This window comes from Glossina fuscipes, unplaced genomic scaffold, assembly GCF_014805625.2.
Source record: "Glossina fuscipes isolate IAEA_lab_2018 unplaced genomic scaffold, Yale_Gfus_2 262, whole genome shotgun sequence".
In the NCBI taxonomy this organism is placed as follows: Eukaryota; Metazoa; Arthropoda; class Insecta; order Diptera; family Glossinidae; genus Glossina; species Glossina fuscipes.
The window spans coordinates 841,355-865,118 of NW_023998605.1; the positions used below are offsets into that span (position 1 = coordinate 841,355).

At 35.6% G+C, this 23,764-nt stretch overlaps 2 protein-coding genes and 1 long non-coding RNA gene across 13 annotated transcripts in view; 1 reads left to right on the forward strand and 2 right to left on the reverse strand.

Annotated features, from left to right (window-relative positions):
• Positions 1 to 5,821, reverse strand: part of LOC119642840 — a 12,505-nt gene extending 6,684 nt beyond the window's left edge. For all 3 annotated transcript variants that reach the window (XR_005248139.1, XR_005248140.1, XR_005248138.1), the window contains exon 1: positions 4,647 to 5,821. This is a non-coding gene — a long non-coding RNA (uncharacterized LOC119642840). The remainder of the gene's footprint in view (positions 1 to 4,646) is intronic.
• Positions 5,822 to 8,481: 2,660 nt separating this feature from the next.
• On the reverse strand, positions 8,482 to 11,876 carry LOC119642845 (conserved oligomeric Golgi complex subunit 6). 4 transcript variants are annotated; one of them, XM_038042140.1, is made up of 5 exons: positions 11,750 to 11,876; positions 11,525 to 11,631; positions 10,829 to 11,457; positions 10,558 to 10,778; positions 8,482 to 10,509 (listed from the first exon to the last, which is right to left on the reverse strand). In XM_038042140.1, exons 2-5 carry the CDS (start codon positions 11,612 to 11,614, stop codon positions 9,557 to 9,559), a joined length of 1,893 nt encoding a protein of 630 aa, XP_037898068.1. In that variant the 5' UTR covers positions 11,615 to 11,631; positions 11,750 to 11,876; the 3' UTR covers positions 8,482 to 9,556. The 4 variants fall into 4 exon arrangements, with proteins under 4 accessions (XP_037898068.1, XP_037898067.1, XP_037898070.1 ...); XM_038042143.1 differs by lacking the exon at positions 11,750 to 11,876 and having other exon boundaries at positions 10,080 to 10,232; positions 10,295 to 10,509; positions 11,525 to 11,711; XM_038042139.1 differs by lacking the exon at positions 11,750 to 11,876 and having other exon boundaries at positions 11,525 to 11,714.
• A 1,782-nt stretch (positions 11,877 to 13,658) lies between these two features.
• On the forward strand, positions 13,659 to 19,194 carry LOC119642839 (SAP30-binding protein). Of its 6 annotated transcripts, none has more exons than XR_005248136.1 (7): positions 13,659 to 14,089; positions 14,144 to 14,886; positions 14,955 to 15,036; positions 17,635 to 17,786; positions 17,850 to 18,181; positions 18,246 to 18,530; positions 18,587 to 19,194. XR_005248136.1 is itself a non-coding variant. In XM_038042125.1 (5 exons), exons 1-4 carry the CDS (start codon positions 13,985 to 13,987, stop codon positions 17,755 to 17,757), a joined length of 1,053 nt encoding a protein of 350 aa, XP_037898053.1. In that variant the 5' UTR covers positions 13,659 to 13,984; the 3' UTR covers positions 17,758 to 17,786; positions 17,850 to 19,194. The 6 variants fall into 6 exon arrangements, 3 of the variants coding, with proteins under 3 accessions (XP_037898053.1, XP_037898055.1, XP_037898054.1); XR_005248137.1 differs by having other exon boundaries at positions 13,660 to 14,089; positions 17,635 to 17,690; positions 17,749 to 17,786; positions 17,850 to 18,530; XR_005248135.1 differs by having other exon boundaries at positions 17,850 to 18,530.
• The last annotated feature ends 4,570 nt before the right edge of the window (positions 19,195 to 23,764 follow it).

A 23,764-nucleotide genomic window follows, 5' to 3' on the forward strand; every position in this document is an offset into this window, starting at 1 on the left:
TTTTTTTTTTTTTTTTTTTTTTTTTTTTTAGTGATTTGTGTGTCTGTTCTCCATAATCAACAACTGTCTTTTTGACAGGACATGGAGTGTTTATATACACCTTGTCGGGCGAAATCAGGCCCGGATTCTGAAAGATTCGTTTCTTGTTGGCTCTGCGAGCGCTTCGGTCATGCAAAGTGTGCCGGTATTCTCGGCCGTGCTGCTGACGCAGTCGCTGATCCTTCTAAAGGCTTAAGATGGTCATGTCCTGACTGTAGGCAGCGGGACATTGACTTTTATAAACTTTTCACGGAGACCCGTTATGGTTTCTCGGAATTGAGTAGAAATCTCGGCTCCTTGTGGGAAAAGTTTGAGCTCATTAAGTCTAGGTTTGATGAGTGTCGCTTTATTGGACACTCATCTTCTACTCGTAGCGTAGCGTATGGGACTTCACCTCTGGCTTTCTCCAAATCTAATTCGTTGGTACAAGTTACCGCTCCTTCTAACTCTAAAATGAATAGTAATGTTTCCGATATTGCTGAGTCGGTTGGTAGCAAAACAGTTACAAACAAACCGGCAAGTCCATCGGTTTTAAGCTACGCTGAAGTGGCAAGGGTATCTCCGCCCAGAGCCGCCACTCACTCTAATCAAGTGCCATCGCCTAAAAGTAATAAAGAGAAAAATAAGTCATCCTCTCCTCCTGCCTGTTCGCGTGTGAATGCTGGTCACCAGACTGGGCAAGTCTCACAAGCTGCCGGTACAAGGGCGATAACCCCATCTATATTTTCCCCAACTCGAAACTCTCCTACTGTGAACCCCCCTCCTGTTCAAAATAATGACATTTGCTTGACGGCAGTTCCTCCCAGAAAAGCAATATTTGTGTCAAGACTGACACCTGAAACATCGGTGGATAACATAAAAGGTTATCTGGCGACGAAAGTCCCATTAGTCAACTTAAAGCGTGTTAGCATCTTCAAAATGGCTCCTTCTCAAGCTAGGGCAATCTCCTCTTTTAAAATATTAGTTCCGACTGAAAACAGTGATATGTTGTTAAATAAATCACTGTGGCCGGTAGGATCCTTAATTAAGGAATTTATCCCTCGTGATCGTCCCCGTAATACCAAGGCAATAGTCTTGTCGCCTTCAAAAAACTAATTGTTTCTTCAGGCCCACTATCTCTCATTTATCAAAATGTTAGGGGCCTAAATTCGAAAATTCGTTCCACTTTTCTAAATTCAGTGAGCACGGAATTTTTCTGTTTGGCCTTTACTGAAACCTGGCTAAAACCCGATCTACATTCGTCGGAACTTTTTCATAATTCTTTCCAAGTGTTTAGAAATGATCGAGTAAATCGCATTGGTGGTGGTGTATTAATATCTGCGTCAGTCACGTCCAATTTAATTGAATTTCCCACTTCTCCTGACGTTGAATTTATCGCTATTCGTGCGAATATGCCTGATAAACATCTATTCATAACCTGCTCCTATATTCCCCCAAATTCTGATATCTCCATTTACGGGAAACACGCTGCCCTCATTTGTGAAGTGGCCAAGCGGTCTAGACCCACCGATTTGGTCGTTGCATTGGGTGACTTCAATTTGCCTCAAGTCACTTGGTGTAACACTGATAATTCTGGCTGTTTGGTTCCTACTTCAACGTCTGATAGGGCTGTTGTGTTCTTTAATGAATTGTTTGATCATAATTTGGGTCAATATAATCGTATCCCTAATTGTAATGGTAGACTGCTTGATCTCTGCTTTGCCAATTTTCCCGAGATTTACGTAAATCGTTGCCCACCTTTTAGTTTACCTGAGGATCCTTATCATCCATCAATATGCATTTCCTTTCATCATATTAATGATGGTTTGTTGGAATGCCTTAATGTGCCAACTCAAACTTGTTTAAATAATTATTATGATTTTCATAAAATCAATATTGTATTACTAAAACATCGTCTTTCACATCTGACGCTTGATTTCTCAACCGGTAGTATTGAAAACTTAATGCCATCGTTCTACAATACATTAAATATAGCTATTGCTGCATCTGTTCCGATCAAGCATTGTCGACCTCGAAGCAGATGTCCCCCGTGGTTTAATAAGACAATTAAATATCACAAGAATAGAAAAAACTCGCTATTCAAAAAATATTCGAAAAGTGGCTCTGCGCTCGACTATGTCGCTTACTCGGTGGCGAGGCATAGATTTAACTCCCTCAACCATCATTATTACTGCAGATACCTTCAGTTCATTAAATCCTCTCTGTTTGCTAATCCAAAATTCTTCTTTAAATTTGTTAACTCTAAAAGAAAAATTTCCACATATCCCTCTCATGTTTCTTTTAATGGCTCTGGTTCCTCGGATGATTTTGAAATCTCAAATCTATTTGCTGAGTATTTCCGACGAAACTTTTCGATTGCTAATTTTGAGTTATCAGGAAACTACCCATATCCTATAACTAACTCGGTTTCAATACCTAACTTGGTTATTTCGGAAGATGATGTTTTCAAAGGGTTAAGTTCTCTAAAATACAGTTGTTCGCCTGGACCTGATGGAATTCCATCATGTGTACTTAAATCTTGCGCTGTCGAGTTGTGTGGTGTGATCTCAAAGATTTTTAACATGTCCTTGTGTTCAGGTGTTTTCCCTTCATGTTGGAAGAGTAGTTTCCTTATTCCTATCCACAAGAGTGGAAGTAGACAATTTGTTGAGAACTACAGAGGCATAGCCAAGTTGAGTGTCTTGCCCAAGTTGTTCGAGCGTATTGTGACTCAGCATTTAGCCTTTGCCATTAATTCGTATATTTCTCCGCACCAGCACGGCTTTCGGAAAGGGCGATCTACAGTCACCAACTTGTTAGAGTTTACCTGTCATGTTTTCAAGGCTTTTTCTAGTGGCTCTCGCACAGATGTTATTTACACTGATTTAAGCAAAGCATTTGATTTGGTTAACCATAGACTACTTATCTTTAAACTCCAAGCCTCTGGTTTCCCACCCTACTTAGTGAAATGGATAAGCTCTTATCTGCACAATAGATCCTTCAGAGTTTTGTTTAACTTCATTAGCTCGGATGAATTCCCCGTTACGTCTGGCGTACCTCAAGGAAGTCACTTGGGTCCCATTTTATTTAGTTTATACATTAACGATCTCCCATCGGTGGTTAATTACAGCCAGATCTTAATGTATGCTGATGATGTGAAACTGTTTTCTTCCTTCTCTGTTGAATCGCAATCACATCAGCTTCAAGGTGATTTAGATAATTTTGTTGCATGGTGCTCTTTGAATCTCCTGCAACTAAATCTGAGTAAATGTAAGAAGCTTTCATTCTCAAGAAGAAAGTCATTCATTACTCAGTATTTCATAGATTCGCATAAGTTGGAGGACGTCGATTCGATTACGGATTTAGGCGTCCTATTTGACCATAGGTTACGTTTTAACTTGCATATTGAGCTCTCGATTAGCAAAGCTAGGTCCGCGCTTGGTTTTATAAAAAGGTGGTCCAAAGAGCTTGATGATCCCTACATTACGAAAAGGCTGTACATGTGTTTGGTTAGACCCATACTCGAGTATGCCTCAGTTGTGTGGTCTCCTTCATATAGGTGCTACGTAGATTCAATTGAATCAGTTCAAAAGCAATTCTTGCTGTTTGCCCTTAGAAATTTGGGTTGGGATCCGATTGCCTCTCTTCCTCCGTATGAAAATAGGTTGCTTCTGCTGTCCCTACCGTCTCTTGAGAAACGTAGATTTGTTCTTGGCGTTTCCTTTCTAATTAAAGTAATAAATGGTGCTATTGACTCGCCTTCATTACTTGGTGAAGTAAGCTTCAATGTCCCTAACCGCTTCTCTAGGCACTTTATCTTGGTAAAGCTTAATCAGTGTAAATTTAATTATGAGCTGTTCAATCCGCTCAGAGTCGTTTGCAAGAACCTAAATGACGTCTACCACTTATTCTCGTTATCGGACTCTTTAAAGTCCATTAAAGCAACATTGCTTAATACGCGCGATTTACCTATGTCGTATTTAAACTAGCTTTTATCCTTAAAAAGTCGTTACGTTTCGAAAGTGAATTATTGTCAATTTATTATCGGTTGCCAGGCTTATGCATGTTTGCGATGGCTTAGGGGTTCATTTGCAATTTGATCCTGTACCGGTTGTAAGTGTGCTCCTATGCTGATAGTGTACATGCTTTTTTCTTTTTTCTTTTTCTTTTTTTTTTTTTTCTTCTTATTTGTTTTATTATGCTTATACTCAATTTTATTGTTAATTAATATAAGTTTTGCATTAAGAGCCTATTGAACTCGACTGCTATTTGTTTAGTTGAGTTTCTAGTATAAGTGGAATAAAATAAATAAATAAATAAATAAATTTCTTTCTTTAATTTATCTCTATTTTTACTTATTGTTTCAATTTTTATTTCTAAACTACTTTTATTATTTTTTCACTTTTTTCCTCAGTTCGATTCTTTCATATTCTCCTTTAGCTTTACTTTAATTTTCCCCCTTCTTTTAATTAAATTTTTTTTCCGTTCTCTTCTATTTTTTCTACTTTCTTAACTTTGAGTTTACTTTTATTTTTTATTTCTCTTTTTTTAAGCTCAATAACTTCCATTAGTAATGAGACATTTACTTTTTCATTACTATGTAGAGAAATGTGAAATTTATTACTTACATTAATATTATGGTTGCTGGCATTATTAATGAGTTCGTTGCTGGAAATTTTGCTTTTGACTCTCCTTTCTGGTTGTAGTTGCTGCACTGATTCAGTGCTTCGCCTCGGCATTTCCTTGGAGTGGTAGTCTCTTTTGACTACTTCTACTCGGGGACCTTGCCGCATCCTGGGGCCGTTTACAGAGGATTGAAGTTGATTGAAGAAGAGGATTATTGCATTTTTTTTTTTGTTTTGGTTTTATGGTAGTTGTATTACATTTTTAATTATTTAACTTTTAAAGTTCCTTTTATTCATCTTTATTTTGAGTTACTTAGACTAATTTTAGCTTTTAGCAATTATCTTCTTTTTGTCTGTTCTATTTACGCCGTGCATACATACATTCAACATATATTATTGTATTGAAACTTGAACCTAATGAAGAAAAACTTTGTTGAAAAAGTGAAACTATGATAATAAACGAAAAAAGGAGACTTTGATGGTAGTAACAAGTGCTTGCCTTAAAAGGCGACTAACAAGAGTGTTCGTGCCTATCAACGTTAGAATGCCAAGATGAGTACCTTGAGATATGGTTCACAACGTGCATGGAAAAAGTTCTTTCGATTAAGATAAGTACTAGCTTTTTTTTCATTTCGTTTTACAATTAATACAGGTATATATAAATAATTCTTTTTTGTCTGAAAGAAACAGAAGGTGGCAAGTTTGTGTATGATAAGTGAATGACAGAAGATAGGATAATGCCACAACGGACAAACGAACACACTGTAAGGAACCAAAGTCATCCCTCGTTTTGGCCTCACAGGTTCTTCGTCTCTGACGGGAGTGCTAGAGTAAATAAGGCTAAGAGAGTTAGGATTAAATAAGAAGAAATTAGAGGAAAGAGAAATCAGAAGAAATTAAGAATTAGTTTAAGCCGAAGTTTAGTCAGGTTAGTCAGTGCTAGAGTAAGTTAGAGAAAGTGAGTTGATCGCGGGGTGAGGAAAAGAGTGGACGTTTCGGTCTGGTTGGTGTAGTTACAATGATCGTGGTGCTAGGGTTTTAGATTAAGAGAGATAAACTTATCTTTAATGTAGAAGGAAGGAAAATAGTAAATGTCAACGAAGAAATATCTGGAATATATTTTTCGAAAGAAACAATATTTTAAAGAAATATACGGATTCGACATCGACTTGTGTTCTGAGTAGTGCGTGTTTTGTTTTTCGTCTGCGATTTTTTAATTGTTTTCGGTGTTTTTGTGTGTTTAACGCGTGTGTTGTCTGTGCTTTTGCAAAAACTGATTGCCGCAGATACGATATTTGCTTTCTTTTTCTGCAAATATAATAAAAAAATCAAAAAAACAAAAAACATAAAAGAAAAATAAAATATTGAAAACAATTGTCATTATCCTCAGCAGTTCCCAAACCTTTTCAAGTGAGTGGTTATTTCCAATTTATTAAATAAGAGACAACCATAAGGCATAATGGCCCCGGGGCCGCCAGATAAAAACTCAAATAGATTTCATCTATTAGCAGACTTATCCCCCCAAAGAAAAAAAATTAAAATCGGAAGATGAAATTGTTCAGAAAACAAATGTGCGATGGAGGAAACCTACTGATGCATATTAACGACTTACCAGTACAAAATGTGCAGACGCTCCATGTTCTCGGGCTCACGTTTTCCAACAATTATCGTTGGAAAGCACACTGTCTTCGGTTAAAAAATTTAACAAGGGTGAATTTCATACAGTACGTTGCTTGGAGAAGCCATGCGCATATTAACACTATTGCTTATCTTACCAAAATGCTTGTGTTAAGCAAGATTGACTATGCTTTGATAATTTATGGCAATAACTGCAAATCTAATATCAACATCCTTAAACCGGTCTATCACCAAGCCGTCAGAGCAAGTTGTTATGTTTTTCGGACGACGCCCATAAACAATATTATAATTGAAACTGGTCTCCAAACTTTAGAAAGTAGACTGTATGAGTTAAAAGCTAAAATAGTGCCCAAGCTTCTTAATTCAAACAAATCTATTCTCGGTAACGTGAAAAAGATTATTATTACGAAGAAATTTCCAAAGTCAACATCTGCAAGTGACCATTGTTTCTATGTCGCAAAGGAATTTAATAGTCCCTTAAAAATTTTCCGCTCTTTTGGTGTTAAACCTGCACGGATTTTGGAAGACTGCTCTTTTGACATCTCTATGCACAAAAAAGAAGATACTCCAAATTACGTCTTCAGGAATCTAATAGCTGAAAAAACCCAAGTATTGGAGAGTACTGGTTGGAATCTTTTATACACAGACGGCTCAAAATCTTTTGGCCTGCCTCCTGTTTGTGCCGTGGTAGATGCTACAGGACAGGTTCTTCTCAATCACATATTCAGCGAAAGGAATTCAACGTTCACAACCGAAGCCAGAGCTATCCTTCACGCTGCGAACCTTGCCCATAAAAGCACACTTAAAACCGTCATTGTTACCGACAGTTTGTCTGTATTACAAGCTATTCGGAACCCTTCGACTTCGAGATGGAGCACCATCAACAAATTAAGGAATATTATTACAACTCCCGACGGAAAAATTAAAATGTTATGGGTACCAAGTCACATCGATTTATTGGGAAATGAGCAGGCTGATCGAGTAGCAAGGTATGCTGCTTCTACTCCTCTAATTATGGATGGTGTCATGGAAAAGTTGGATCTTCAAAGATACATTGGATGAAAAGTTAAAGAAAAAATTGCAGAAGAAAATTTACAATACCATCATCAACACTACTCTTCCATTAACCCTCAATTAACTCCACCTTTATATCCAACAAATATTGAGAAAACCAAGATCCAAACATTTGCGAGAATTCGCCTTGGTCATACAATTGCAACTCACCAATGGATCTTGAAGAAGTCTTCCTCCCCAATCTGCAGTTGTGGACAAACTCTCACTATAAAACGCATTCTCTGCGACTGCCTTAACTTTTCCTTGGCTAGAAGTATTGCATTTGGAGCGATTAGCCCTTTGGACATTCTAAAATCAACTTCAGAATCGAATATCATTTCTATATATTACTTTATTAATACTACTAAGCTCATTATCTAATGTACATTATTTTAAATTAGAGCCGATAGCCTGTGTTGCTAGTGCTCAATGTCTTTTTTTTGTTTAGTCTAAGATTTTACTTCATTAGTCTAAAATGTTAATAATAATAATAATAAAGAAATATAAAATCTTATATAAATTCAACTGGAGAAAGTAAAGCCATTAAATCTATGTACATAAGTTTTATCAAAAGCTAAAGAAAACTGGAAAAACAGAAGAACAGAAGTGTAGAAAGACCAAGGGAAACAAAGAAATTTCTTGTGAAACAAAACTTAGCGGCTTAGCTACCCAAGCACCAGGTTTGAGAAAAAATAGCCCTCAGAACACATACAGATCTACAAGCGACGATTGTCCCAGACGAAACTGATGACGAATACATGGACAGCTATACGATATAACAGCTGAAACGCATACTTGCCATTTAGATATTTTTCACTATATTATCAGATATTTTTTTCTTCCGTAACGTTTCCTGACTAACTAGGCACGTAATCGATACTCACTGGAATGGATACTCAATGGAAATACTCAGATACATTACACGCTTAAGTAAATTCTCCCGAAAAAAAATCGTTTTCGAATGGCAGCCTCTATTCATAAGCAAAAAAAAAAAAATTTTTTTGCTTGCAAGTTAAAAACAACAACAGGCACAACGATAAAAATTTGCACATATATTCTATGCATGATTCTACAGACCCTGTAGAGAAATAGAAGAACAGGTAGAAAGTCGAAGTCCTCCTTTTCTGGTTTTGCTTTTTAAGAGACTACAAGATGTTTCTTTTTTGCCTGCGGTGGGGCCGTCTCGTTATAGGGCTATCGTGCGATACGACAGCGGTACGCTCGCATTCTGCTCATCTGGGTATTTAAAAAGCGTAAAAGCAAAAATTCTACCAAAGAAGAGGAACCGCCTCATCTAGAGCAACACATTTTAGATCGTACGTTTGTGCTAGAAAATTTCTGATCAAGACCGATCACAGACCGTTTATATAAGAAAATCGGAGGAAATATTATGGGAAAAGCATGACTAAATATTATATAAAATATTACTAAACATTATATAAGATATGCCGCGATTGTCAGAAGGCTAAGTCTGGTGTCAAGGCTTCATCATAACAACTACGCCGGCAAAGGAATTCGACCTTGGTAGGATCCACCCAAATCTAGCTCAGATGGTGAATATACACCCGCGGCAATATGTGATTTGACCGAATATCTGATTGTGGTTAAGAAAAAATCCACTAAAGATGTTGGAATGACAATTCTTGAGACTCCTGGTAATGTCGATAGACCTCATAGGACATTAAAACAATATTTGACGACGTATATTTCATCCGAAAAACTGTATATAGGCAAAACCTTTCGTTGCACACGGATATTGTTCATTCGAATTGGCGTTCGGGAAAATCTCGCCTGTTTTAGATTTGTGGACATTATAGAACGAAAAGAGGTTAAATTCACGTTAGAATGAGGGCATAGACGAGGTGCACATCTTCTTGAACAATTCAATTTAATAAGAGGTAAAATCTGACTATATAAAAGTTAGGGTCGTTGAGTTTGTGTTAATGCCCGATAAGCCACGACACAAATTGGATAAGGTTTATATTGGCCCACTTAGAGTTATAGAATTAGAACATTGGAATAATATATTTTTGTCTGACTAAAGTGAGAAGAAATCAGTTTTTAAAGGAAAAACATGGGTGTTTTGCAAACAACTCATAAACTGCAATATATATTTGCATGTTCTGTGTGAATACAGAGCCGAATATGATTTCCTGATTTAATTAGTTTCATTTAAAAAATTAAAATTTACTTAATTTACAACGTAACTTTTCTTGCGCTCTTCAAACGTTCAATATCTTCGCTATTTGTTCTGGGGTCTTTGAGAAAATAGCTTGCGGATTTTCAAAACCATTAGTTGGATCATGTACACGCTCATATATCTGTTTATAGATCGCAACAATAACGTTAAAGGAACGTTTGCGGACATTAGAGCGATGAGCACTTGACATAATCAGCTGTATCTGAGATAGAAGCAAAATGTCAGGCATCTCTAAAAAATCATTCATTTTGCTCATAAATATCTTAAGCAAATTTGTTTCGATTTGTGTTTGATTTGTTTGCAAAATGGTGTAGATGGGGCCCAGTTGGAGATTCGACACCAAAGATGAAGACTGCTCCGAGGTAAGAGTATCGATTTGCGCTTCAGACTGCGCTTGCAAACGTTCAACTCGCTCGTCCATGTATTCATAAACAGCCAATGTGCTCTGCATATGGTATAAACAATTTAGAAGGTAAACGGCCATATCAACAGTAGGTAAATGTGAAGCCGACTCTTGTACTGATAGTAGCAGCGGATCAATGACGCAAGCCACAATTTTAATGATATCAGACTGATGTCCATCTACCATGGTGGCTACTGAAAGAATGTCTTTAAGTAGATTAAGTAAGCGTCCCACACTAGCAGGCGGCGACAGATCGCGTTGTGGTAGCTCTAAGACACCTGACGCAGGTGCAGGCCTGCGTAGAATTTGACGTACTTGGTTGGTTAGAGACCTCAAATAGACTTCTTCAATAGATACCTGCAATTCCACTAAGCAATGCTCGAAAGTGCGGCCTTGAACAACTTGTTTCATAGTTTTCTGATAAAAACGTATAAGATTCGAAAGAGCGAACAGGGAAATTACATCTTTTTCTGTATGTAAAATAGTTTCCACCCGCACTTTTAAAGGATGACAAACACCATCTGTTATATAGGCTAAAGCATTCTGCACATATTCTGAGAGATCTGCATAGTCTAAGAAATTAAATTTTTATTCTAATTTTCAAAGCATATCCAACATACCATTTTTATCGCATTCCTTTAGTAGCAGTAAAAGAGTCTCTTTTTCTGAATGTATTGCTTGATGTAACCAAGCGAACATATCTCCGATATAACGTTTTGGATCGTGAGCATGCATTTCTATAGGCTTAGGATTACCGCTGGAGCCACCTTCAGTTAGTGCTTCAATAAATAAACGAACTAAAGCTGCTTTCCGTGCAATAGCGTACTCATCGATAACATACCTAACGGAATGTAATAAGCTTCATTATCAAATGCATACTTTTTAACATACTTAAATAGTATTGGTCTGTCCTGCAGATGGCCCATGGCTTTGCTAATTAATGGCCCAATTTCGTTCTCTACACTGCGACAATGATTTTGAGTCCACCTATACAGCCGTTCAAGGGCACCCTCTTGATGTAAATTCATTTCTTCCATTATATCTGAAGCTGCTGTTTGATACCCGCTTTGCATTAAAATGCGACAATCAGAATGTATATTTCGCACACGATCCAACACATCAAAGAACTCAGCGTCAATAGGAGCATCTTTTGTATTGCCGTAAAGCAACTGATGCTCATGTAAACTTATTTGGAAGCGACGCAAGAAAGCTTCTGCAATTTGTTTGCGAGCCTGCAAGCACTCTTTTTCTTGTTGCAACGCATTGGTCCGCTTAATAAGATTATGAGTTAAAGCTTTAGAAAATTCCAGATCATTTTTCATAATCTGTACGGAATCAGACAAAGCATCTAAATCTCTACAGATTGTATCTAAACTAATCTTCACTTCTCGAAAACATTTTAGGAAATTGTCGTTTATTACGACAGAACGCTTTTCAATTTGATTACGTAGATTACGCCGATTCTGCAATGTGTTATGGCTAAAAAACGATGACAAATCCGTTAGGGCTTCTAAGGTGTTCTACGAATGTAAATATAATATATTGCATTAAAGATTTGTTCACATGTAGGCATTCCGTTGTCTACACCTTCTCGATGTCCAATCTAGTCTCTAATATTTTATTCACACGTTTTTGCAAAGGATTGCTTTCGGCTGTTGGTGAAACATAAATCTCCATCTTTTCTTTACAATTATCTAAAATTTATGTGCAAAAAGAAAAAGTTTCCACTTTCTAAATAGAGTTGGCGAATTTTGTTTTTCCACATGCATATGAAGGCATTCATTATGACGGGCACAACGAAGCCTCACTCACCTTCCGCGAATTTAAAGCGTAAAACAATACTTGCTTTATGCGTGGCTTGTAGGTGGTTGAGCGAAAATTTTTGTAAAAATTTTAAAATTTATGCGTGCGTTGTCGATGACATACAGAACAGTGATCTATTTGTGAAACCAAAACATAATCATATGGTTAATGTTTCGGCGCAGTATTATTTTAAAGTGGTAATTTACATTTTTATTTAAAAAAAGAGAAAAAATCAAGCTAAAATGTATTGCTATCTATTTCTATAAGGAAGGATATACTTTCCCTACGTTAATTATGCTCTTCATTAACTTTCATGTAAACAAACGCTTGGTATATGATTTTGTTTTAGCAATGCAGCCAAGGTGGTTTGGCGTTTTACGCGATTATGCGCTCCATGCAATTCATAACGCAACCATCGTCTTTGCCTTAAGGCATGACTTTGGTTGAAACTTAGGAATAAAAGAATAAGTAAATAACCACAATGACGCATCACAAAAAATTGTTCATTTTTTAACGAGCCTATGTGGGAAGTGGCAAATCATATCGTTTTACACTTAAAGAAACAAAAGAAATAGGTAGAATAAGAAATAAAAACAATGTATGTTAAGTTTAAAAGCCATTTATCGAATTTTATATTGTGTTAACTCCTTGAGGCAACATAATATCATAGGAAATTTTAATTATACCCTATATTATTTTCCAGAAAATGGAGAAGGCAAAAAATCTTTAATTTAAATATATTTGTCAATTTGTTTTAATAAAGTGTATTTTATTAGGAAATAATTTTCAATATCATGGGACAATTAACTGTAAAGGGCTCTCGATAATGTCACAAAGTTTTGTAAAGTTTCTTGTTTCATTAAATGATATCCAAAAACTCTCTTTTCATATTAATTTTAATTTTGTATGTTATTATTCTTATTATTATTATTATAAATTTAGCCAGAGAATAAAAATTCTAAGACTAAAGTCTTAAAGCACTAGCATCTAGGGCTATCGGCTTTTTATTAAAAATTCTACCCACGACTATTGAGTTACTAGTCGAGACTCTTGCCTACTCGGCCACTCAGGCGGATAATTTTGTATGTTGATTTCTTACTTTTCTCTATCCAAATGATATGTTAGTGTTTTCATATAAATAGATTTATTTTAAAACTCCGCTTTTGCTAGCGGGCACCGATGAGACATTGTTAACAGGCTGATGTTTAATGATGTTGAACACGATATGTACTGATCATCCATTCAAAATTACCCAAGTGAATAATCCTTTAAGCACACGTGTGATCGTATTCTATTTGTCTGTCCGATAATTAACACTCCTATTCGCCATTCCACACTTCGCAGAGTGTCCGTATGGTTTTCATGATCGCAGCATTTTTTGCATTATGCGTTCACACAACTTAGTGGTTTACTTAGATGTCACCAAGATATATATATGTGTTTATAGCCAACATAATAGGTTCACAGTTTTTTACTCTCGTATTTTTCACTTCGTTGATATGACACTTCATGCTCACTTGGTACACTAGGTAATTTAATGTACGCTGTTCTATCCTAAGTGACGAACGTGTAGTATGCAAAATTCATAAGAAATTAAAAAAAGAAGTAGTGGAAGTATAACACGCAAAATGAAGAAGACATTAATTAAAGATAGTTTAATTACAAAATACAAAGAAATAATAAAATAAATAAATAGTAACAATTATTATATATAGTATATAATTATATACCTAAACTAACCCTAACTTTACTAAGGCTCAAACATAGAACTTTGTGTTCTCATTGGGTTTTTCGTACACATGATATCTCGGTTGTTGATTTGCTGAATAACAGAAAAAGAAGAAGACTTGTTTACTTTTTTTTATATGATGTAGGAAGAGAGGCAAGCGCAGCATTTATTGCGTGCGTACTGCTATAATTTGTAGGAATATAAGCAAACCTTTATTGCTTTACAACTTAACATATCAATTAAATAATGGAGCAATAAAAAGCGAGGGAATATTGTCGATAAATCCCCAAATAAGTGTTTTGTCAACTGGCCGTGCTTTTAGATGGCTATTATTGTTGTGAATGAAAAAGAAAATGAGGAAGCTGTATTAAAAACAGATGTTTATTTACCGTTCCGTGTTTTCGTCAATTCTCAAATTAATAATATCAAAAATAAGTGATTATATATACATTTCTTACAAATATATAAGTCGCAGATCTTATTGGCTTAGTCCATCTTAAAACAACATCCAAAAAATGAGTAATTCTGCACTAGCTACGTTAACCGCACAGTATACAGATTCTGAAAATGAAGAAGATCATCATCAATCGCCGGATTCACAGAATTCGCAAGCATCACAGGTTAATACTACCCAAAGAAGAAAATAAAAATTAAATTATTTTGTTTTTTTTAAGGCTATCATTCCTTCCATTAAATGCACTCCACAACCAAGCCCAGAAAACAAACTTAAAGATAGTTTTGATAATCCAGAGGTTAAGAACAGTAAAAAAAAATTGAAATCTGTAAAACGTTTAGTGAGTTATCATGACGATACCATTATAACCGATGAGGACAGCACAGAAGAAGAAGGTGAAAAAGGCGATGAAGTAAGCCCACAGTCCTCGGTCAATTCAGACAATGCAAGCCCTTTGAAAACTGTGGATAAATCAGGGGCGCAACATAAAGAAGAGCCTGCTACCCAAACCTGCCATGACGCAGACCATTCGTGTTTACAGAAAGACGGTATTACCTCTGAAACTGTTTTAAAATCCGATAAATACGCAAAGTACGCTTTTTCATTGCCTCCGGAGGCTAAGAGCAAACCTCTGCCTGAATTAACAGAAAAGGTTAAACATTTATATGAGAAAATGGAAACTAGTAATATGGACATGAATTGTGTGATACAACAGCGCAAAGAGTTTCGTAATCCAAGTATATACGAAAAATTAATACAGTTCTGTGACATCAATGAGTTTGGTACTAATTATCCGCCTGAAGTTTATGATCCTTTGCGTTGGGGCCCGGAAAGCTATTACGAAGAATTGGACAGAATGCAACGGGTTGAAATGACGAAACGGCAAAAGGAACGTAAAGACAAAGATAAAATTGAGCAGGTTTCGGCATTAGCTAGGAAAGTGGAAGAAGAGGCTAAGAAGAGGTAAAACTAATGACATTGGTACAATTAATCAATTGATTAGTATTGATTCGTTGTTGTGCGACCTATAGAAAGTCTAAGTGGGATCAACCGGCTGCTAAACCAACTGCGCCACCTACTTTAACCACCACAGTAACTGGCACTAAAGGAACGGTAATATCGGCATTTGGCTCCTTAAAACCTTCAGCTTAAACGAAATTAAATATATATGTATATAAGTATACAATAATGTGGTAATAGACAATAAATATAGGTCAAATAATTTTGATTAACTTCATTCGCATGCCAACGATAGCAATTCAAAACTGTTCGTATAGTTTTTAAGACTGATTCGACTTAAAGATGGCGAGTTACTATTATTTTAAAAAAATTTCTTTGTTGATACGCCCTCATTTTTTTAGACATTTTGGCGAAGTCGGGATTTACGATAATAGAACGTAGATAAGTTCGTCGTATCGTTTATCCGCCGAAAGTGGATAAAAGCCATCATATAAATATGCTTTAATATTCCCGTGTTTACATATCAACTATGACTACAATTTAAATTATTTAAAACACTATTATAAATCCGTTATGTTATTTATTTATATATTAATTTATCGTACATGTTTGTTATACACTTGCACTGTAAAATGGTTAATATTTACGTACATTTTAGTTAGCGATACTGCTTGTCGTGCGAACAACGACTCTCGTCAAAAACTTTCCATACGAAACGATTTCGTTTGCCTGGTTAGATGGTTAGCATAGAGCTTCCTTCAGGAGTTCGCCGCAAAAAATTTATAAAAAAATTTCTACATATGTTCTGTCAAGCAGAGAAGTTGCTCGCGTTGACTAGTTTACTTACGTACTTTGCCAGCTCTTATGGTTCCGTCTACACAAGAGGCACTTGTGTGTCAGATTTCGTATTAAAAGCGGAGAATGAATACAGAAATCATTGTATTGGATAAATTTTGAGAGTCACCACAGTTAATTGTCATTAACAGACGATATATTTACAAATTGAAGCTTTCCATCATAATCTTTGACTCTACGCCAACTCCATTTGATTAAGTGTACAAATCTGTACTTGATATTAATGGTGAGCTTAACGGAAGTTTTGTGGTCTTATAACAGTGGATTATGTTCAAAGATAAAATATGAACGGAAGTCCCTTTCATGAAGGCTATAACAAAATCGACCGAACGAAAGTGCAAGCTGACGAACGTTAATTTATGGAATGAACGTAAACCTTGACTAATCCAAGACTTGTTTATTATCAGTGCACAATTTACCTGGTTTTTAATAAAAACAAGTTCATTTTTTATCCCTAAAATTTCTTGTTTAAAGAGCTGGTTAAACTCTTTTGAAAATTTCGAAGTCATGAATTCAAAGTAGTTTAAATCCTTAGTTGATTATTAATAAACACACAAATTAATGTCAAGTGGATTATTTCAGCGACTATTTGCTAATTAATTAACCTATTAATGACCTATCCCAATATATGAATGTGTAAAATAAGTTTCAAGTGGCGGCAGACGAAGCTCATTTTAATTACTTAATTTAAAGATACCATCAAAAATGTTCAGTTTAGTTAAAGGTGTTGAGAAATTCAGAAAAAAGAAATTTTCTTTGCAAAAATACTTACTCGTTTCTTACTATATCTACTTATAGGTATAATAAAATGCAAAACATTAACTACATTGTATATGAATTCAATGTGGTGGCCGCCAAATTTATCCATATTTACTTTTCTAAATTAAGCACTCTTTTTAATGCTGTCCTCAGCGGCCACATGTAATTATGTGATGGCGACTGTAATAGGTCCGGGTACATTACCCAAACAATGGCAACCGCAGGTAAGAAGAAGATAAGAAGATAAAATCGTACTTACTGTTAATTTGACTGAAAAGTACGGAGCAAATCGCCCAGAAATTTGAGAAACGTTCACGTACACGAACTTTTAAATGCATACGTAAAGCCACCGGTAGTTATGTGCCTTTGTGGTCTCAAAGCTTTCGTGTATGTTTAGCAACGCCTTGTACCGATGAATCCCTTATACGTCTCGAAAAGGATGACATACGGGTAACACGTTTTCGAAGGCATTGGCTGTTTGGAGAACGTGTGCTTACTGGCCCGAATAGCATGGAAGAGAGGAAGCAAAAGGTCCGAGGTTGGTTTCCTAGACGTTGCGCCATCGAACTTATAGAGCCTACTTAGATGATGAACCTGATACAACAGAAATTCTTAATTGTGAGAGACACAATTTAATCAATGATCTAATTCCAAAAACTCAACGAAACGACTAGAATCGCAAGAAAATTAACTGACACTTGTCAATGAGCTTGTGCTCATTTAATTTTGAAAATGTGATGTGATTATCAATGAATCCTGAAATTTTTAAAGAGGTACCTTCGTCTTATCTTTTTCTAAGAATAGTATTCGAATCATTCTGTTCGTTGACAGTCAGTCATTAATCGTATTGTAAATTTTTGTCTGTAAATATATTTACGTATAAATAATGTTTAAAGCTACTAAGAACATTACGCACTATTTTCGAAAATTCAAAGCTTCACAAAATCATTTCCAACAAAGTATTTTTTAGAAAGTAATAGAAAATTAAGTTCTGATTTGCGATTTACTTTAAAAAACTCTTTACTTTTAAACACTCTTCCTTATAGGTAAATTCATATGATAGTATGTAGTGTATGAAGATACTTAATACAGCAATAACTTGAAGGTTATTTCATTGTATTTTCTATTTTGGATCAGGTTCCAATATGCAAATATTTGGCAATAGTCTCGAGTCGTGTGTGGCCAATGATAAAGTACGTGGTGTTTGTTCAGAGAACGGTTCTCGTAATTCGATTGCTTCTTTATTTCAAGGGGGAGTAGTTACAGATCCACTCAAATTCCATGATGACGTAAATATAACAAAAAAATATTTAATGCAACCTGCTTTCGAAAGGAAATCATTACAAATTTAGGTACAATCCTGTGAAAGCTTATCTTCCAATACACCGGTAGAGAGTGGAGGCAAGACACGTTCGGAAACGAGTTCAGTGAGCAATTACTTTGGTAATATTGGTAAATGTGCATCGATAAAAAAATCGCGCAGTCAAACAGATATGCGTCGTAAAAGTCAGGAATTGGAGAAGAATACCACGCAATACAGCGAGAATCATGTCAACGAACAATGCGGTCTTGCAAAGCCAGAATCAATAGTAGCGAAGTCTCGTGCCTTACTTATTTAGAGAAGAATGGGCTCCATTCAGTCAGATTATTTCGTGTAAGCGCATCCAAAAGACGAGTAAAGCAAGTAAGCGCAAATGTATTTCCTAGTTCATTTGTGTCTAATAACTATCTCGTCAAATTCCGTCCAGATGCGTGACGAGTTGAAAAAAACTGGGAAAAAAAGTTTGGATGACAGTACCAGTCCCCCATTTTCAATTTATAAACAACCGCTTGGTTGCGCCGCGGTTTTTTCAATTTATAAACAAAAATGTAGTTGTGCAATACCATGATCAGCTGTTTTCCCAAGAAAAAATATTAAATTATTTAGGAAAAGATGTAAAAAATTTGAAAAAAAAATTTTATTTTTTCAGTTTTCAAGAACGCCTGGTAATTATACAACAACAATAGGAATGGAAGTAATGGTTGGCTCCTTGGTAAGCAGCAAGATAATGTGAAGCGCTATGTAACTGTATTAATCAAAATCTTTCAGGTGGTAGCGGATACCCTTTGGAACCATGATTAATGCCGCCGTATAAAAATGCAGTCGACCCAACTAAAAAGAAATATAATGACATTCATTCCCAGGCCAGAAGCATTGTGAACAGATGTATCGATTTATATAAATATAATATATAATATAAATATAATCTATAAGCTAAGTCTCTATTCAATTTCTAAGGTCGTTGGCGCATTTTCATGGAAGATCGGAAGAGCAGGTACAATGCGCTAAAAATGGGCAAATTCGCAACCGTTTGCGCGGCACTCCACAACAATGCGGTCTTGCAAAGCAATATTTGCATACACTATAAAGTGAAAGATTTCGAAATTGGGGATTTCATTTCTTCAGCACCGGAACTGATTGGGATGACGACGTCGAGGTTACGGTAGTTTCCGGCCAATTGATTCGAATAAGCGAAGAAACCAGAAATGGTGTAACCTCTACCGGTGCTATTGATACTGATTGGGATCGTATTGACTACGATGGAAGCTATTTTTTCGACTCTGACAAAAGCTGCAACTTGTTCTATAAAAATGAACAAAAGCTCAAAAAAATTTTCCCCGCAATGGTGTAAAAAAGCCATCGATGCGAGATTAAGCGTATATATTCGTACTCAATAATTTGTATACAAATTCCAACCATCTGAGAAAATACAAATTCCATACAACTGAGAAAATAAAAATTCCGCACAATTGAGAATGTTTGAATACGTTTGTTTTTTTTCAGTCTTCATGCTGTCGTTGGGGTGTACACAACCAACTTCAGCGTGTTACTCAATTGAAATAAAGAAATAAAGAAAAGAGAAAGCAAAAAATTGAAAAAATCTTAGTAAAAAAGCATCAATATTTCATCATCACGTGAAATTTTGAATATCATCAATGGATTTCTATATAGTTACTGGATTATGGATCTAAATTTAAGTTAAAAGGTCCAATCCATATCAAATACAAACAAAAAAAAAAAAAAAAAAGAATACGTTTGTTTACAATTCTAGATAAGTTTGCATGTATTGTACCACTTTTAAGAATAAGCGTATAAAATTCTCGATAAGTTTGCATGTATTGTACCACTTTAAGGAATAAGCTCATATTCGTTCTCAATAATTCAACAGGTTTTGTAAAAAAACCATCGATGCGAGAATACGCGTATATATTCTTAATAATTTGTATGGAAATTCCAAACAACTGAGAAAATAAAAATTCCATACAACAATGTTGTTATCATAATTGCATGTCGTATAAGTGGTTATCGGTGATATTGACCGAACGAAAACACATGGTGGATCATGGATTATAAATTATAAATCTTATAAACTGACTGAGAATTATTTTGCAATAAACGAATGTATGAATTGATACTCTTGCACTTTTTGCATATGTTTTTTCCAGAATTATGAATGACTTGAAGTGTGCCATGAAAAATGCAACACAAGCAAATTAACGTAAACAACGACGACACACTTCAAGGTCTGGATTGCGTAATTTGTGATATCATTGTCTATAGTCAGTTATGCTAAAGCAAATTAACACAGAAACATGCAAATGCAAGTGCATGAACAATGCCAAGTTAATGAATGTACATTCAACCAAACTTGAATGTGCAAAGCAAGAGCAAACGTTAAGTGACAATATGTATTTAAATTAACTACAAACACATGATTAAACAGATATGAATAAACTAAGATATATTTAAAACTAAACAGTTGTCAAAAATTAAAAAGAAGCAATGTTTCCTTACCATACGTTTCAAATTATAAAATAAATGATCCGCCTGAGTAACCCAAGGAGAGGAATCTCGACTAGCAAGTCAATGGTCGTGGGTTCGAATCTCAAGTTCGGTAGAGTTTTTAATAAAAGCCGATAGCCTTAGATCAAATTTGCACAATATCAAGTGACTCTCGTGAACTTTTCTAACATTTTTTTTTAACTTACGTTTTCTAGTTTCAGCGACCTTCCCGGCACCGTTTTTTTAGCAGCTAATAACTGTGTATACCCTGGATTTGACTATCGTCATCTTTTGAGAAGTACACATGAAATTATGAAATATTTAACTATATTTTTAAATCATTTCTAATTTTGGTTTTACAAATTGTCCAATGAAAATTTAAATAAATGACTAACGTGGCATTTAAGATCTCTATATACTGACTTCTAATAAACTAGCCGAAAATTCCACACGGTTTCCGCACCACCGTTAAGGTACCGTGATAGGCGCGTCGCCAATTGTTTTAAATGGCTGGCTCCCCTTTAGGCCTACACAATTATAAACCTAACTTAAAACTGTAATAATATTTGCAATTATTATAACACATAATAATATATAATAATACATAGTAATACGTAATAAATAAAAAGCCCCACTAATATACATAATAACACATAAATACATATATAATCCATAAAAAAAAGACCGCTGCTGCGCCGGTGTGCTGACATCTGCAAAAGAAATATATTGTGATTAATAAATATTATATATAAAGATGACCACAACTTATCATTTGGTCTACGAAAGAATCATAATAAAATAAGAAAGAAATGAATAAATTGTGATAATAACAAGTACAAATAAATGCTAACCTATCTTTGGCATGTAGCGAATTTTCATTGATATGAGACGATGAGAGGAGAGTTGGGCTTGGTATTTATTCTAATCTAAAATAGAATAATAATAAAAAATTTATAAATATACTTATGTAACATTATAATTACCTTGGGACGAGGAAGCAATTAGGAGGTAATGGCGGCATTGAAGCAGCGTACACTTATACTTGTCTTTTTATATAAGATTAAATAAAAATAAAGATGTAAGTAAGCGAAAAAATTTAGAAACTTATAAATATATTTATATAAAATTGTAATTACCTTCATTTTGCTGGTTTTCCCTCACGATTTTCCTATGTTGCGTTATTAGCGGACCTTTTATACTCTGAAATTGAAAACAAAAAATTTAGAAACTTATAAATATATATATTTATATAATATTGCATTTACCTCCACTTTTCTGGCTTTCCTGCATGACTTTCCTTCAAAATGATGGCACATTGGTGACAGTTTCTTGTACCCAGTTTTCTCCAATCAGCAACAAATTGATGATGAAGGCTAGCAGATTTGTTCGGTGGCTTCTTCTGTTTGGACAGCAGCCTGCTCCCCTGAAGAAGGCAAGCCGGACTACTATTATTGCCTGCAGGCGCTTGCCGATGTTTGCTTCGACCATACGGTTCAGCATCACGAACTTGTATATGTCGCAGGCGTTACGAAATTCGTCATAGCAGGCCCGCCTGAAGGGTGGTGTGTATTAGAAGCGATGTGATTCTAATTTTATGCGCATGCTTATACAATTGATAATGTGCTGGCCAAGTATCAACTCTTTCTTTTGTCATTCATAATATCGCGTTTCGTATTTACCGCTGGGCCTGAAAAGAGTATGAGGTCGGGAACTTTGTTGCTTTGTCTTGACTTTTGACTAACCCTCGCTCACACGCACACCCACGCATAGCTCGTCTCAGCGGTATCTACGTTGTTTCTCATCATTCTTTTTTTTCCTTTTTTTTTCGTAATTGATCAATAAAAAAAAAAATTCTTTAATTTTTTAAAAATTTTAAAAATAAAACTAGTTTCAATTATATTTATACTTGCTTTACCATATATGCAAACAAACAAACAAATAATAGGCACTAAAATCTACATACATATCAATGTTTAGGAAAATTTAACACGCCCAAATACCACACATCTACGGTACGGTTAGTCGATGACTTGATTGTGAAAGATGCTGGCACATTGTAAATACTTCCCGTCTCGTGACCCGTCAAATACCATTCCGAAAAAGGAAAACCGTCGTACCTGCAATATCATTGACAATAAGGAGAGAGAAATGCGAAGTACCAATTCAGGCCAAGGCTCAACTAGGCAAGATTCATTACAGGATTCATACAGGATTACTAAATCTGTAACTATGGCTAAGGGGAATCCTGGTGGTGTCGACGTTGGTTTGCACCTTTTAAGTGAGTGTGATCAGCTTTTGGTAATCCTCAGATGAATATCGGTTTTTTGTGCCTCGATTGGCAATGAATACCTGAAGTGGAATGATGATGAGTTACATCCGCGGAAGGACATTGGAATTCGATCCTTTGGGGGCTAGTACATTCAAATTTAATGTCGGACAGAGGAAATGACATTTGATCATTCACGATTCGGTATCCGCCAAGTTTATTTGAGTGAAGAAGCATTTCTGGCGGGGTGGTATGTTGATTAACGGGTTTATTTCAAAATGCAAGCGTTTTGAAACGAAACATTGGGATATGTATGTTAACACCGTGGATTGTTAATGTAACGTTATCGTATCCACAAAAATATGGATGAAATCCGCTCTGAATATGAGGTATTCGAATGTGCAAGATGTTAATAGGAATATGTGACACAATTCCGGCAAATTTGCACTCTCTTTCTAATTCAAATAGTGTGGAATTCATTTGTGTCCGTTGAATGTTGGTTGGTACCTCGATCAGGACGTCATATTTCGTGTTCCGCATTATAAATCGGTTCGGTATGATTAATTCTTCGAGGATATGTTGTAACGGCCGCGAACAAACCTTGGGTAGGGTGTCTGTCGGTCTGTGTCAACCGCAAGGAGCGCAATAACGGTATGCCGTTTGAAAAATCATGCGATTTTGTGGTACCGGTAATAAATCGTATGATCTTGCGGGATATGTTTATTTTACTCTTCTCTGATTTCCTTGTTTACAAGTACAGGCAAAATCGTATGATTTTGCGGTACTCCTTTTTTTCCTTTTGCTTTTGCAAGCATAAGCAAAATCGTATGATTTTGCGGGATCTATGCTTCCTCTTGTGAGAGTAGCGGCAAGCCGTTATAGAGAGAGCAACAGGAAGAAGAAGAGGGAAATTGAGTAAGAATGAGAAGTCTGTCTGCTTTTTAATTTCAAGATAGCGAAGAGAACTGTTTGGCAGCTGGTGAAGTTCGGACGGGCTTTCGAGCTCAATATAAAACGGATAAATAAAAAATAATTGTGAAGACTATCCCTCAAGGGTAATAAAAAGGACTAGCATTAGCTGACTGTGAATATTGAAATGTACAAGGAAGTATGCATTACGATAACCAGCATAAATAATTAATTATCAATACAATAAAAAAGTTCATTAAAAAAAAAAA